We start from the raw sequence: 16,517 nt of genomic DNA on the forward strand, positions 1-16,517 counted from the left end.
TACTTACAGTTTTAACATATTTGATCATCACAGTGGGATTTTAAATGAGGTTTTCTTAACTGTTAAATAGAAATGTATTTCCACAGTATCTTCCCTTGGCTGATTATTACTAAAGTGTAGCGGTTCCCCTTTGGACATGTCACTGTTCATGGAAACATAACTCTCTGCAGGAGTCTTTGCAGCTTAAGTGAGCTTTAACACAGATCAGGAAATAATTTCATTAGACACATCTTAAAAGTGAAACTTGAGATTTTTGGTTTTGATTCTTCCAAACTATATCTTATTAAATTTGTGAATTAACCATTACATGGCATTAAAAACTAGTATGGTAATTCACAATATTAACTTAGGGCAGTTTTAGCATAAACCATGGATGCTGGTCTAATAAATATGTTAAGCACTGTACTCCACGTGGAAAAAGTAGATCACATTGGCATCTGGCCAGCCTTCAGTTTCTACCATTATCAGACACACCTAGCATACATATAATTAGACCTGCAAGATCATCTGTTAAATAATCTACAAAGGCTCAATTTAAATGGAAAAAACTAAGATGGCAATGGTTCAGTCGTTCAGCTACACACATACACACAACACCTCACACAAACTATGATCAAAAAAATTCCCAAATATATGAATTAACGGCAGTGTAAGGTTTAAAAGAATTTTGCAAGAACTTTGTAACAAATTAACCTAACAAGCATCTTTTTGTGGCATGGCATGGCAACTATAGAGTACCCAAGAATCGTTTCCTTTAACGACTGCAACACCAACCTGCTCTTAAAGCAACCAACATCTTCAAATTATGTTTTCACTCAACTTTGTTGCTGAAGTTGAGCAGCTTACCTTATGACAATATTTTTTTCATTTCAAGCAAGACACATTAAAATCTATGTTAGAGGGCACCTGTTTGGTTTGCATGGTACTACTTCACAACGGTTCACTATGCTAGCGGTAAAATGAAAAACAAGGAGAAAGCTGAAAGTCTGACTTACTGGATAGTATCTGTTTCCATGGACCGTTCCTCATTTGGTTCTATAGGTTTTAAAGGTTTTGTATCCATTTTCTTCTTTGGGCGCTCCAGTCTGGAATGTTCAAGTCGGAAAATCGGAGGCGTCCCACCGCTTGATTTTGCCGCTCACTTTATCACTTTTGATTCCTTTCATATTCGGTTTCGTTTAATGGCAGTTAGCAAACCAACTTGACAAGCAAGAACAGCGTGTCCTATCCCGAGAAAGGTAATTATCATTTCTTCCATCTGCTTCTACCCACTCTCTTCCTGTGACCATCAAGTTTCTGAATGTTGTATAAATGCCTTATTGTATCACTGATATCTCAGTGCTCCTGCTATATCCCCTGGATTCAACTATTTATAATACTTTTTAATTTTGGTTTTGCTTAAAAGCTCGTCTGAAAAAAAAAAAAACATGATTTCCAGTGTTTCTTGTTTTTTATGTGTAATGTCTTTTCTTATATTGGGAAATAAACTTTAGTAAACAGGATTTAGGGACTATATATCAAATTTGAAAATTACATATTTTTCAGGTATCTTTATAACTTTCTTGTACTTACATTATAACTAATCGGGTCCTTTTTTGCCATAAAATATGTTTACAGAACGTTATATTTGTTGCGATTATTGCTATCCTCCTGTCAAGATTACCAAGAGGAAGAAAAAAAAACTAACATTTTTAATGTTACCAAGATTTTTTTTAACTGGAAAAATAAAGTATATATAAAAATCACTGTCAAAACTGATTGCGGCTTCTACCTTGTGACAGGAATGTTGTTTGTGGCTCAAGATGACTTGATATCATTCATGAAGGATACATTTGTCATATATTTCACATAGGTCAACAACAGGGGCGATTTTAGCCGATTTTTGGGGGTGCTTTGATTTAGTTTGGGGGTGCTTCAGCGCCCCCAAAATGAATCAAAGCACCCCCAAAGATTTCTTCCTTTTTTGACAATATTTGCTATTTGTGTGACACACTACTAAAAATATAAAAAGCATACAGTACTTATTTGAGACGTAACATTTTAACAACAAAAGTATAGATAACCCCTCCTCCCATAATGGTATGTTCCAGCTCGCCTCTCACCTACTCTGGCTCTAGCACTCTTGCTGCCAGAGCCATGGTGGCTGAGATGCAGCTGAGCAGAGGTGTAATTGCCTGGCTTAAAACAGGACATATTAGCTGCATTTAACCTTCAGTTACTCTTTATATATATTTTTTGTGTTCATAATTCCTTCTTCTTTGAGACCCTTTCTGCTGAGGCTGCGGTGAACGGATCAACTTCAGGACCAGATGTAACTTTTAGATCCTGTTTCAGGTCTTTGCTGAACTTTTTTTCTGTTTCTTAAGAACATGACATTGGGAACAAATGCTGTGTTTTTGTGACTCGCTGCTAGTAACAAAGTGCTTAAAGATAATATTTAAAAATGGGTTATTTACAAATTTGGCTGTAAAAAACATAAAATATTGAAATACTTTCAAAAGCCCTCAGAACTATTGCTGTCAGCTCCCTGGACGTGAAATTGAAAGAAATGAGGGTTGACTCAAGAGTTTTGCACAGTACAGTGTGTGGTGCAAGGGGATTTTTTATTTATTTATTTATTTATTGTGAATCAAAATATCATTAATATTCGGAGAAAATATTTATGGAGCTTTTGTGTTTTATAGGATGTTGACAGAAGAACGAGCTTAGTCTGTGTTACTTCAGAAACATTGTGATAATCTGTATAGGACCTAGTTTCATAATTTCTGGATGTTTTTGTTGTAGTTCGGTTGGTTGGGGGGGCGGTAACTAATATAGTAATTTTTTTTCTGTCTTTAACCAGTAGGACCATCAAAAACCCTTTCTTACTCAGGTATTTCATGAACACGGTATGAATAAAATTCTAACGTCTGCATTGGATCTTTGACTTTATCAATAATAGTTTTTTCACAAATTGAGAGTTTTATTATGAAAAACCCCACCGGACGTACTTTATTCTCCTTGGCGAAACGCGTGACGCACAGGAGAGTAGCAGTGGACAAAAACACAGACTTGCCGTTCAGATTTAGTTGTAAGTACAGTGCATAATAGTTAGTACAAATTCTTCTGTGTTTAATTTTTCTATAAATTGTGTTACAAAGATGAAGGTGTGCTCGGAATATGCAGTTTGTTGAGGGGAGCTATGTTGTGGTTTGCTACCTGGCTAGCAAAACTGAACGTTACAGCAAAACTGATTATCATCGGTTTGGTTGGAAAAAAGCACCAACAAGCTTCTCTAAGTGTGCTTGAGCTGCTGCACGGTGACGCAAAGTGTTCCGGTGATGTTTTCTGGATCCTAAAACAGTTACGTGAACGTATCAGGTGCTGTTGGCTCACCTTCAGTGGTTTTGTTATTCCTGATGCTGGAATCAGCTTCACTCAGGACGCGTTTGTTTGATCCCGTTGAGCAGCAGATACCTGAACATTACACGGAAATCGTTCACAAGAGGAAGCCAGTTTTGGTGTTCACAAACACCAAAACTGGCACATATACCGTTTTTATGTTTACTTGTTTGATAAAGCTCATTAGCCATGCGAAAACTCAAGATGGTGGCCATTTTCAACATGGCTGTTAACAAAGGCATCAACAAATATTATTTTTATTTATTTTTTCAGATTAAGCCAATTAGCATCATATTATTGGGGCATAATAACTGGTTGTTGCAGCTTTAGATGACTTTAGCATGTTGTTTTATTATAATAATATAATGATGCATTAGTATATCTATATTAAACCTGCAAAATGATAAGCAGCTCAATATTTAAAATTAAGTGCGCTGAGTCTAAAATGTAATTGAATAGAAGTGGAAGTACTTAAAGTACAAGTATATTGAATGTGTTTGTTAGTAAAGCAATTCCGGAAGTGCACTTTTTTTGTACCACTAGTCTATGAGTTTCTCCAATAGTGTCAGTTAGATTTGAAATTTTACTTTCTGATAGTTTTTTTTATGCTTTGCATTCAGGCCACAGAGCATCACCAGACATCCCTCTCAGAATATACAAAGCACTGCAGTGGACAAACCAAGGAACACCGCATGGAAACAATTCAGCTTTGATGTGAATGAGTCCAAGCTACAGAGGCAGTTGCTCAGCTATTAGCTTGACGATCGTTGGGGTTGTCTGTCCAGTCTACAAGCAGTAGTCGAAACCTCTCCACCTCCAGCATGAGTGAGCTAACAGACTTTGAAAAAGGCAAAATAGTCGGCGCGCGTATTGGAGGCATGTCTGTGAGCGAAACTGCTGAGCTGTGTAACGTTTCAGCCCGAACAGTGATGAAAGTCATGAGTGCTTATAAGAATTACGGATTTGCTGCATCAGCACAGAAGAAAAAAATACGCAAGCCACAGAAAAATACAGTTGCTAATGGAAAAGCGGCCAGGGCAAAAGTGGTTCCCGAGTCTAAGGTCGCAACACAAAATCCCGATGAAGACATGGACACACCTGAACCCAAGACCCAAGAAGATGAGTAACTCGGTCTGATGAGCTGTACTTTGATCCTTATGTTACATTTAGACTTTTTCTGTTTTCAGAAAGCCACAGAATGCCTTTATTTAACCAACACTTTTCCTCTCTGCTGAGAGATTATCTCTTTAAAAAAAATGAATATCAATTACTTTATTTATGGTAAACTAATTTTACTGTTTAGTTTAAAGAAATTCGACATAAGAATGGCCAAAAATGATTTTAAACTTTTTACTGATGTGAACTGGCTGTGTTGTAAACTCATACTTTCTTCTTTTTTTCTTTTTGAGCAATATTGCATATTTTCAACAAATAAATCTTAAACGTGAATCTTTTTGCGTCTTTTCTCTCTGTGTTAATGACCCTATTTCATTTCTCAAATTGCACATCCTCTCTGAGAGACTCTGAGAGGAGGCAACAGGCAGTTAGGAAATTAGACGTCCTTCAAAGCTGTCGATTAAATACCATGGGGGAACAGTGTACATACATTTTGTTAAAGCACAACTGCTGTACTGAGATTAACTTCTGGGTCACCAGCAGGAGAGTGGAGGACAGAGGAGCAGACATGAGTAGATTATCTGTAATTATTGTCAGTAAGGACCCAAATGGGTACTGTGAATACGCGCTTGCGTTTACTTTAGCCTTGCTTGCTACCTGCTAGCCGTAATTACCGTTATACCATCCAGAAGTACCACTGATTTAGCTGTTAACGAGAATGAGCTTCATTGAATAGTTTTTGACTGATAGAGCCTTTTATTGTTTGTCGTTTTGCCTAGCTCCTTTAGTCATTTAGTAATGCATCAGCTGCTGTGGGTTTCCCCTCAGTGGTTGTGTGAGTCCTTGATTAATCCACAGCATTTTTTATTAGTATACAATTAATATATTTAAATAAATAAAACTTCTTTTTTTTTTTAGACTTACTGCTTTCTCCATCAATTTAGAGAGCAAGGAGGACACTACATTTGACAGCTTGTCAGCAGCTGATTGGTCCAGTAACTAGGACATCACTGCTTCAGCATTCAAACTCATGGAAGTGCCATATGACAGTGGACGTTGGGGTACCTAAGTGACAGTGCTCCAACGCAGTGGCTGGGTTTCCTGCTCGTCTGTCAGGTGACAGTGTCCAAAGGAGATAGTCACCACTTTAAAAGCAGTGTTCAAATCAGTATGAGTGACTTAACAGAGTTTGAAAGGTGCCAGATTGTTGCTGCACGGCTGTCGGGTGCATCTGTCACAAAAACGGCACAGCTGTTTAACGTGGCACGGGGAACAGTGTCAAGAGTCATGACTGAGTACCACCCCGAGTACACCACCTGTAAGATAACCTCAGAGCTGAATAGACACCTCTCTCACACAGTCTCTGTAAAGACTGTACGGCGTGAGCTGCATAAAGCTGGTGTCTTTCGAGGAGCATCCAATCAGAAAGCAGAGATAGAAACTGATTCTCCAAAGTTCGATGGAAAGAACAGCGAGCCTTACAAACAATGGGAAGCACAGACGCTATCTGAACCCCAGGGTGCTGTGCACAGATACAACACAGACGAAGCTGGACCCCAAATTTGAACTTGAAAAAGATCACTACTCTCAAAGGTTTCATGACAGGAATAAAGAACCTGAACCTCAGACTAATTAAAATTACCTCATCTGATGGTACATTTCAACCTTTTACATTCTTGAGTGAACACAGCTGTCACTTATGTATTCTGTGTGCTTTACATTATGAGCTGTGAAGAGTGGCTTGCACAGAGATTTATTTTTAATTTAATTTTATTTATTTTACCAGGTTTGCTAATAGGATTTTCAGTTATCCAGCCATAATAACACTGTTTTAATTAAATGGTAAAACAGTAAAACTAATAGATTTCTCTGAAATAAAACAACCAAGGCAAAGCTAACAGGCTACGGCATGGAAATATATTGAAAATGAAAAGTAAGAGGTTCAGTGATTAATATTTAAATAGAATCGCATGTGTTGAAAATTACAGTACTAAAGTAACTGCAGTGATTTAGCTTGTGCTTGTGCGTGTGCTTCACACGGTGACGCAACAACAGACCCGGAAGTGCAGCGCCAACCACAAACACACCTGTGACAGCGCCGCTGTTACTCTGTGGAAGAGGGTTCACGTGTCCAACCGTGAGAGGTTTGACCTGTGTTTTCATCCGTTTTCTCGGCGTCGGGGCGAATATGTTTGCAGTATTTATGTTTTTTATGCAAAGAACATTTTAAACCTCAACAAGAACGTGTGACGATAGAAAGGTGTAAGGCTACGTTTAGCCAGGTTAGCTTTGCTTTCTTAGCTTTTCTAACTGAAGCTGTGCAATAATGACTGATTGTTTTATTTTTAAGGTGGACAGCATTAGGCGGTTCAGTAAAACTCACTCGTTTCCCCGAAAAGAGCACATGACTGATTAAACCATTTTAGCTGTCCTGTTGCATTCGTGTCCTGACTGATTAGCTGTTAACCTGTTTCTTTTCGGGGGTTCTGGAAGTGCTGGAGGTGAACTGGTGTAGAGAACAGTGGGTATGATTTTCAGGGGCCTGCACTACGAAGCAGAATTTCGTCTACTGCAGGTTTTCTGTACTGCCAAGGTGGTTCACTTCTCACGGAGGTACATCACTATGGTAACTGATGTTGCAGACGATGGACATTACATTAGTGATCAACAGGTATAAAGTCACCGCCCACTGACCAGTCTCTCTGAAAAAAAGCGTCACCATGGCAGATCCCACGGGTCTCTGTGCAGCTGTAGAAAACAGCTCATCAGAGCAGACATAACTTTTCTGCAGAAAGCAGAAGAGTAAAGTTTTGCAATGGCGTCTTTGTGTTTCCCCGATGAGCATCAGTAATAATTAAAATTCATTTAAATTTTACAATAAATTTACTTAGGTAATATATTATATACATATTAGTGTATTAAATATATTAGTGTAGTATATTATCCTAAAGTAGGGCATTCATTTACACCCAGTACCTATAGACCTTATATCAAATTTCCATAGGCAGAATGTATGTTTGAATTCTGTTTTTATATTTTTTCTTCCCTCTTCCTGTTCTCATCCCATTAAATACCACCAGGGCAGCAGCTAAAATAATAAAAACTAAAACTTTTTTAAATGTATGTTTTGGGCTTTTAATCCTTTATCTGATTGTACAGTGGGAAGAAGACAGTAAAGCTTGGAGAAAGACACCAAGTAAATAGCCTTAGGACAAATTCACACCAAGGCCTCTGCATTATCCATATAGCATGGATCACCTGCTCATCCAGTTGTCCTATATATAATACATACTTTACTTGACTCAGAGTCATAATACTTTTTAAGGAGCCTGAAAGTACAGAACTGTTAGCATCAAAATATGCTTAACAAACTTGAAGTAAGCATTCTCATGATACGACCATCTATTAAGAGCATGTGGTTGGTAGGGTACTGGGGGGGGGCTAGTTAGAATTCATCCCTACAATTTGTCCTTCCATTAGCACACTAATTGCTAATCAATACAAAGAGAAAGACAACTGTGTATTGTTATTTCATTGTGTTTGAAATTTTAACTTCTGGTATTTTCTTCTTTCATGATTTTTGCATTCAGGCCAAGGAGTAAAACCAGTCATCTACATCTACAGTGCTGTGCAAAAGTCTTGAGCCACCTTTTGTTTCTCTATATTTTGCTTCCCAAGGAGCCAGACTTGCTTGTAATTTTTAAAGTTGTTTTGAGCATCAAATTTCCAGGCTTTCTGAAGGTCTTTTTGCAAGTTTTTCCTTTGGACGTTGGCTTCATTGGAGCATAGAAAAGACATTTAACTCAAGGAATGAAGCAGTGTTGTGTTAACCCGGGATGAAAATCATAGCAAAGAACCAGTTTTAAATGGTATATTTTGACAGTTTGTTCATTTTTTTCTCATTTCTTTAGTTGCATCTTTAGTTAAATCAAGAAAAAAATGCCAAAGATAACACGGTTTGACAGGCATAAAATAGTACTTTTGCACCAACAAGGTGAACCCCAAAGAACTATTAGCCGAAAACTTGGCATATCTCGGCATGGTGTGCAGTGTGTCCTTAAAAAATTTCAGCAAACCGGACAAGTGGAAGACAAAAGAAGAAGTGGCCGACCTAAAAAACTATCTACAGCAGATGAACAGTATCTGAAAGTCATGTCCTTAAGAAATCGTAAAAGATCCAGCAAAGACCTGACACAGGACCTGAGAGATGCATCTGGCCCTTCAGTTGATCCAGCTACTGTTCGCCGTAGCCTCATCAGAAATGGTCTCAAATCATTCTTAAAGAAGGGAAATGGGGAAGAAAGGCTGATGTACAATATACTCAGCACTGGAATGGATAAAAGAAGAGAAGCAGTCGACACTACCCCGTCCAGTATGAGTGAGTTAACAGACTTTGAAAGGGGCCACATAGTTGGTGCACGGATTGCAGGACTGTCAGTCAGCGAAACTGCCGACTTATGTAACGTATCAAGCCAAACAGTGGAGAAAGTAATAAATGCTTATAATGAACACGGATTTACTCCATCAGCAATGAATAAAAAATATAAGCCACAGAAAAATGCTGGTGCTACTGAATCCAATGCAAGACCAGTTCCTGATTCTAAGACTGAAAAACAAAATTCTGATGAACACGTAAACACATATGTATCCAAGATTAAAGATCATGAGTAACTTGGTCTGATGTGTTGTATTTTGAGCTTTCGGTTGCATTTGGACTGTTTCTGTGTTGATAAAGCAACAGTATGCCTTTATTTAACTGACAGTTTCCATCTGTGCTGAACTTTTTCATTTATTTACATTTTTATTTTTTTTTTGAAAAGGTTCAAAACGCTTTACTTTTTATTTACTTGAGGTAGACTTCTACAGAATGCCTTCACAAACCTTCATTCTTTGTCCAAGCTGGATGTGAGCAAACATGGGTCTCTGTGCAGACTGACAAATATTCATAAAAGTAGATCAACTTGAAAATATTTAACAATATTCTATTATAATGTTATAATATATTGCTCCTTATTTATAGACTGATGTTTGGCTGTGAATGTGTTGGCTGGTTTACACCGTGTGTGTATTATATTGTAAGGCAAAGCTTTTTTATTTTGCATGCATCATGAAGAGCTCTTATTAAAAATGAATATGGAACAAGATCCCTAGAAAATAAAGACTTGTGCTTCTACTATCTCCTCTGAATTACTAAGTTGTTCTTTTAAAATGTTATGCTAGTGACTGGAGAATATCAATCCATCCATTTTCTTAACTGCTTATTTAGTTCAGGGTCGTTGTAGTGGAAATGTGTAATTTTTTTTCACCCATTCACACACACGTTCATACAAGCAATTAATTTTTATTACTATTACTGTAATATTGAAGCTTTTGGGGAAATGCTGTACGGCCCTATTTTATACAGACAACAGCAGTTACTCATGGGGCCTCCCACCTTCTAGAGAGTGAGTCGTAGATTGAGAAGTAATAACTTGAGCAAGGTCAGGCACTCCCCTTTCTTTGTAATACATAGATATATCTATTAATCATATAAAAAATAAGTTACAATGTGGGTAGATTGTTTTTTGTTTTTTTTGCCCCCAGAGGCCCTGTACTGGACAGAGTATATAAAAATATTGTATAAAACAAACCCTAATGTGTCAGATGTTGAAATGTTTTTCTATGAGTGTAAGGTAAGGTGGTTGTAGCTGTTGTGTGTGGTGGGCATGCGTGTCACATAACGCAGCAACAGACCCGGAAATGCGAAGCCAACCGTAAACACAGCTGTGGCAGTGCTGCTGTTACTTTCTGGAAGATGGTGTACGTGTCCAACGGTGAGTGGTTTCCCTGCTTTAACGGTTTCTTTGTTTGTTTGATATTTATTAGGTGTTTTTATACATTTTAGAACATAACCACCGCATGAATGTGTGAAAAGTGTTAGGTTACATTTAGCCATGTAGGATGTTAGCTAGCCTGGTTGAATCTGCGTAGCAGAAAGAAGTGCTGAGCTGATGAACCTTAGGTGGTGTTTTAAAACTTCGTCGCTTTTCCAGAATGCGATATGTGACTGCGATTTCGTTTGGGCTTCAACTTCATTGTGGAACGAAATTTATCTTTCTTTAAAACTGTTTAGAAATGTGCTGCAACTCGTTTATGCCCTGATTAGCTGTTAGCCTTTGTGTACTGAAGGCCAGCTAAAGAGTAAATCCGGGTTAACGACTGGCTGGTGCACTGATGATTATTATACATGTATTCCCGTCTTGCAATGTGAACAGCATCACAGATCCCTGCTGTCTGACCCACCTCTGTGTTTCTCCATCAGGCCAGGTCCTGGATAGCAGGGCACAGTCTCCATGGCGCCTGTCCTTACTGGTTGATCTTTTCTGGGGAGCAGTGGAGTTTATCGGCCTCTTGTAAGTCAAATGAGAATTAAATGAAATAAATAAAACAAAATATCCACCTTTATTTAACATAATGGATGAGTGACCTTTTGAATAATCATTAATATTCTCATTTCCTGTATTTAAGGTTTGTTAAGAGTTGTTTGATTGTATTTACTGTTGTATTTTCACATTTGTTTTTCTACCTTAAAAAGATGCTAAGAATCTCTTTCTTCCGCTAAAGATAGATGACTTACAGTTTCTCTAATACTGCCAACCTGTTGCCTGTAAAACTGATTGGAATGTGGTGTAATAAACTTACAATATAGTGAGTAAGCAAGAGGCTTTTCTTAGAGCCTCCATTATGGTTTATTCTGAATTAAGCACAAGCCCCCACTCTTTTTTTTTCTTTTACCAGTTTCAAAACCATGTTTCACCCCGACATGTCAAAGAATGGAAACTCTGTTTCATCACGCTTCACTGACGGCAGAGGGTAAGTTACCGAAACACCATTAGTTGTGTGCATACACACACTGAACACCAATTCTACACTACCCCTTATGTTAAACACTTAAAATTACGTAATCCGATGTAGGAGCAAGCTAGCTTATTAGGAATTGTGTGTCATGTGTAACACAAAGCTAATAAGATGCATATGATGTTATTTCTTTTTCAGTTGTATCTAAAAAATTGTCATAATCCAGAGAATGACAAATGCAGTTTAACAAAGCTGTTGCTCATTTCAGCACTTGAATTAATTTATATTTATGTTACGGCTGTTTATCGCGTTAACGCTGACAGCACTAATTTACACCACTTGTTCCTCACATTCTTGTCTACTGTTGGTTATACAGTCCTCCAGGTCCACCTGGTGGCAGAAGGAGGATGGGAAGAATAAACCATGGTGCAGGGCCCAGTCCTCCACCAATGGGTGGAGGAGGATGAGGAAGGTGAGAATTTTTTATTGTCTTTTTTTATTAAACAGTCCGTTTTAGTATCAGCTCATATGTAAAGTGAAATGAATTTCAAAGGATGAATGACACAGAAACAAAATGTGCATGTCAGTTTGCTGTATATGTGCTTGTGTAGTCATTAGGGCTGCCACAATTAGTTGACTAGTCACGATTACGTCTACTATTAAAATTGTCAACGACTAATTTAATAATTGACGCATCGTTTGACGCTTTGTAAGATCCCAAAAGGCGCAGGAATAAGTAGTAGGATTTAAGAGTGTAATAACAGACTGAAACAGAAGACGGCAGCACTGCATGTACAAGGATGCCAGCTGCCGTTAAACCCTGAAGAAGAAGAAGCTGTGTCCCAGAATTCATAGCGCGGCCCTGCTCAGTTGTCAACAATGGCGGCAGCTAGTTAGTTTTAATATTACTCTTATTATTCTTTCTGGGTCACAAAATAAACGTTTAACATATTTTCAGGCGAGAATGTAGCTGTGTAAACTTCAAATATCTGCTCAGCTTATCAAGACACATATTTTCAAAAGCGCTCCGACGTTTTCAGAGACGTCTGTTACCCACCAGCTCGATAGCTAGCCAGGGTTCAAGGCTCACTAGAGCCCGTAAGAACACCGGACTGCCGGCAAATTGTTTTCAAAACCACCGCCGTCTTTCGCTACTTAGGTTAAACATGATATGTAAGTCACTTAGATAACTTAAAAGTGATATTATTTGGCTTTTTTTAGTATTTTATTTGTTCCTGAGTAAATCGGTTTGGCTGAGATTAAAGTTATAGTTTTTACACAGCTGAATAAACGTCAAGCAGACAACTGATTATCAGAAGTGTGAGATGCTCAAGAATATACTCCGGTGTCCTGTTATACAGAGTGGGCCATTTATATAGATACACTGTAATAAAATGGGAATGGTTGGTGATATTAAAGTCCTGTTTGTGGCACATTATTATATGTGAGGGGGCAAACTCCTCAAGATGGGTGGTGACCATGGTGGCCATTTAGAAGTCTTGGATACAACTTTTGTTTTTTCAATAGGAAGAGGGCCATGTGACACATCAAACTTATTGGTAATGTCACAAGAAAAACAATGGTGTGCTTGGTTTCAACGTAACTTTATTCTTTCATGAGTTATTTACAAGTTTCTGACCACTTATAAAATGTGTTCAATGTGCTGCCCATTGTGTTGGATTGTCAATGCAACCCTCTTCTCCCACTCTTCACACACTGATAACAACACCGCAGGAGAAATGCCAGCACAGGCATCCAGTATCCGTAGTTTCAGGTGCTGCACATCTGGTATCTTCACACCATAGACAATTGCCTTCAGATAACCCCAAAGATAAAAGTCTAAGGGGGTCAGATCGGGAGACCTTGGGGGGCCATTCAACTGGCCCACAACAACCAATCCACTTTCCAGGAAACTGTTCATCTAGAAATGATCGGACCTGGCACCTAGGGCTGGGCCATATCATACCGTTCACGGTAATACCAGTATAATGTTGGGCAACGATAAGAAAATGAAATATCACGATAGAATATGGGTAAAACGCGCATGCGCAGTGCCTTTGTTTTCATATACACATGGCGGAAAAAGCATGGCGGCGACGGAGAATGAGGAGAGTGAAAGCGGATTGTTAAATGAAACGGATGAACCAGAATTGGTTTGTAAAAATGCTGCAACTGCAGTGGTGCAGTTGCAGCATTTTGGTTTGGCTTTCGTCCATCAGATACACAACAAAGCACTATTTTTTGTGGTGGTGGTGGAGGCCGACAGGTGGATGAGGGAAAGGGGAGGCAGGAGGAGCAGAGAGCCGAGGCGGCCGCCAGCCTAAGTGTCAGGTGAACTGAATTTTAGGTAAGAAGTTATGACCTGCAGTCTATCTGGGTCAGATATAAACTGAGTTTATTCTCGTTGTGCTGACTTTTTCGTACTGCGTGCTAGCTGGCATGACGGAGTTTCTATACAGCTGGGTGGGTGCTATGATGTTAATGATGTTGAACTTTATTTTATTCATAAGGTTAATTATTAGAGTTGCCAACCGTCCCCTAAAAAACGGAATCGTCCCGTATTCAGAGAAAATATTATGCGTTTTGTATTGAGGTGAAAAGTAACACAGTTTGTCCCGTACTTCAGCTACAATGAAAAAGACACAAAGCTAGAGTTATTTCATGTCTTTGCTGCACAGCTGCCTCTTCTCCTCTCATTCTTTCCCATCAATGATCATTTGATCGGCTTTTCTCTCTTGTTTGTTTATCGCCCACTTTGCGCCAGAAAGAAGAAACCAACGGAGGTTGCATTAAACAACAGCAGCACTTTTAAGTTTGATCAGCTGTTGTTAGAATTAATTTAATATTTCTTTCTAGTAGCGCTTTGGGTGCCTTGAAAAGCGCTATATAAATGCAATCCATTATTATTATTATTATTATTATTAGTATCAGCTGATGTTTGCTGGAGCCACAGCTGTAAAAGCTGCTGGTCATGATATCAGTTGGGATATGTGGTGAGAGGGAAACATGAAGATGAAACCAGGAGATGTCCTTACTGAATCATCAGAGCTGAACAGGTGATGGAGAAACAGGTTTACCTTTTAGGTGACATGAATGAGTTGAAGGGAAGTTATGAAATGTTTCTGAGAGACAAATAACACCAGGATCCTTTTTCTAAGTAGCTGACAGCTGGTAACTATGCAGGGGCGGGTCTAGCAAAGTTTTGCCAGGGGGGCAGGTAGGGCATTAACAGGGAGAGGGGGGCGCAAAGAAGTACTTTTCTTTCTTATTCTCATTTAAAATGTCTAGTTTTTAAAAAGTAATTATTTGAATCTTACAACAAACGATTGATGGATTGATGCATATGTACCATCAAAACTGTGTACATCACTGTCACAACAGCGTTTGTTTTCATTCAAAGGCTTTATGATTTTTCCTGTAATGGTGGGCCGGTCTCTAGTCCAAATGCCCGGGCCGATTTTTTTGTCCCAGTCCAGCCCTGTATGCAGTTCATTTGCAGTCTGGTGTTAAATACATCTTCCTATTCGGAAGGCAGAATTTCCGAGTTTCTGAGTACAATCGAAAGCACCACGACTGCAGTTTACGTGTTGGATGTAAAAAGCGCACATGACGCTGTGATGTAGGCTAGAATCATGGCGGCAGTCAACGACGGTCCAGGCGTGGGATTTCTCTTGTGGAAATATGCACATTATTTTTTCCTTTCTATTGGTAGGTGGCACAGTGCACTTGTGGCAAGTAAGCAAGCTAGAAGACTTGCTGGGTATCCAGTTACGGAAGCAACACATTAACAAGAGAATTCTGAGTAAAACCAAAGTTACTTTCCCTAGTAACTAGTTACTTTGAAAGTAACGAGTAACTTGAAGTAACTGAGTTACTTTTGATAGAAGTAACTAGTAATGTAACTAAGTTACTAATTTAAAGTAACTTACCCAACACTGGTCACCACCCATCTTGAGGAGTTTGCCCCCTCACATATACTAATGTGCCACAAACAGGACTTTAATATCACCAACCATTCCCATTTTATTACAGTGTATCCATATAAATGGTCCAACTTATATTTTAGATAGCAAGGAGCAGATGGCTGAGTTTATTAAACTCCACTGAAACAATCTGCAAATGTCATTAAAATTTAATAAACTATCATCTTGACTTTATTTTTAGTTAGCACATACCTTAAACAAGCTAATCATAGTTATATAAGAGCAGATGCATGCTGGTGCAATAAGCTGTACGTTTTATGTCCAATGGATGCCTGATCTGATTAGTCGGACTAATCGCAAAAATAATCGCTGACTAGTCGACTATCAAAATAATCGTTTGTGGCAGCCCTAGTAGTCATATTGATGGAAAGGTTTTTGTAGTTTTCTTGTGTTATATCTATTTGCATTTCTTTACTAAGGTTACATTGTACTGAGTTCTAGATAAGTGCTACTTTTGTGTAATAACTGTTAGGGTTATCATGATCTGATCACTTGATCATTAACAAAAAATACTGGGGGGTGGCCAGTGGTACTCTTCAGCCTCCTACTACACGGCCCTATGGCAATACCATCACCCTACTGGAAAGTAGCCCTCAGCCTTTTATAGCTGAAGAGTAAACAATTAACTCCTTTTTTTTTATGCATTTTAAAATTACTCATTATTACTCATGAATGCATTTAGGTTATTACCTTGGGGGACCTAGCCTAACAACGAAACACAGATGTTCTTGAGAGTATCTGTACTTTAAAGCTGATTATATATGGCCGTGATATGAAAACACTGCCTGACTGTTATATTACCCACTCCTCTCTCTAGGTAAACGCCTACACATGCAGTGTAGGCGTGGGGCCTTGCACAGTGTCTTAGAAGCCAAGGAAAGATGATAAAGTCACAGTGCTAAGGCCCTTCCTCATCAGCTGTCACTGTCACAAGCAGTTTCTTGACGCCTTTCTGGGAATTCCTACACGTAGGGGCCAGAACGGCTGATACCGCAGCTATCCACATCACTTCTTCCCTTATTTTCTGCGTCGGCTTTTCCAACTTGCAGTATCACCAGTTTCTTAGATATGGGTTATGATTCCTGGGAGTCATCAGCTAATGTATTTTTTTGTATCCTTCTGTTGAATAAAAAAAAATACCACTGAGTGTGTCTCCTGCTATTATTGCCACATTTGGTAATGACACAGCTTGGTTCCACA

At 38.7% G+C, this 16,517-nt stretch overlaps 2 protein-coding genes and 2 long non-coding RNA genes across 5 annotated transcripts in view; 3 read left to right on the top strand and 1 right to left on the bottom strand.

The window, feature by feature from the left end:
- The first annotated feature begins 2,869 nt into the window (after positions 1 to 2,869).
- LOC146495122 (uncharacterized) lies at positions 2,870 to 4,830 on the top strand. The gene is made up of 2 exons (XR_014871648.1): positions 2,870 to 3,070; positions 4,002 to 4,830. It is a non-coding gene; the product is annotated as an uncharacterized LOC146495122 (long non-coding RNA).
- A 1,229-nt stretch (positions 4,831 to 6,059) lies between these two features.
- Positions 6,060 to 9,673, top strand: LOC146495123 (uncharacterized). The gene is made up of 2 exons (XR_014871649.1): positions 6,060 to 7,168; positions 8,088 to 9,673. It is a non-coding gene; the product is annotated as an uncharacterized LOC146495123 (long non-coding RNA).
- A 515-nt stretch (positions 9,674 to 10,188) lies between these two features.
- Positions 10,189 to 16,463, top strand: selenok (selenoprotein K). 2 transcript variants are annotated; one of them, XM_085146807.1, is made up of 5 exons: positions 10,190 to 10,310; positions 10,799 to 10,889; positions 11,275 to 11,349; positions 11,711 to 11,806; positions 16,135 to 16,463. In XM_085146807.1, exons 1-5 carry the CDS (start codon positions 10,292 to 10,294, stop codon positions 16,136 to 16,138), a joined length of 285 nt encoding a protein of 94 aa, XP_085002933.1. In that variant the 5' UTR covers positions 10,190 to 10,291; the 3' UTR covers positions 16,139 to 16,463. The 2 variants fall into 2 exon arrangements, with proteins under 2 accessions (XP_085002934.1, XP_085002933.1); XM_085146808.1 differs by lacking the exon at positions 16,135 to 16,463 and having other exon boundaries at positions 10,189 to 10,310; positions 11,711 to 11,810.
- Positions 12,778 to 16,517, bottom strand: part of cacna1db (calcium channel, voltage-dependent, L type, alpha 1D subunit, b) — a 118,408-nt gene continuing 114,668 nt past the window's right edge. Inside the window, exon 49 of the mRNA XM_085146786.1 lies at positions 12,778 to 12,794. Coding sequence (XP_085002912.1) covers positions 12,793 to 12,794 — 2 coding nt within the window. The 3' untranslated portion in view covers positions 12,778 to 12,792. The remainder of the gene's footprint in view (positions 12,795 to 16,517) is intronic.

The sequence above is a fragment of the Neolamprologus multifasciatus genome, chromosome 20 (assembly GCF_963576455.1).
Source record: "Neolamprologus multifasciatus chromosome 20, fNeoMul1.2, whole genome shotgun sequence".
In the NCBI taxonomy this organism is placed as follows: domain Eukaryota; kingdom Metazoa; phylum Chordata; class Actinopteri; order Cichliformes; family Cichlidae; genus Neolamprologus; species Neolamprologus multifasciatus.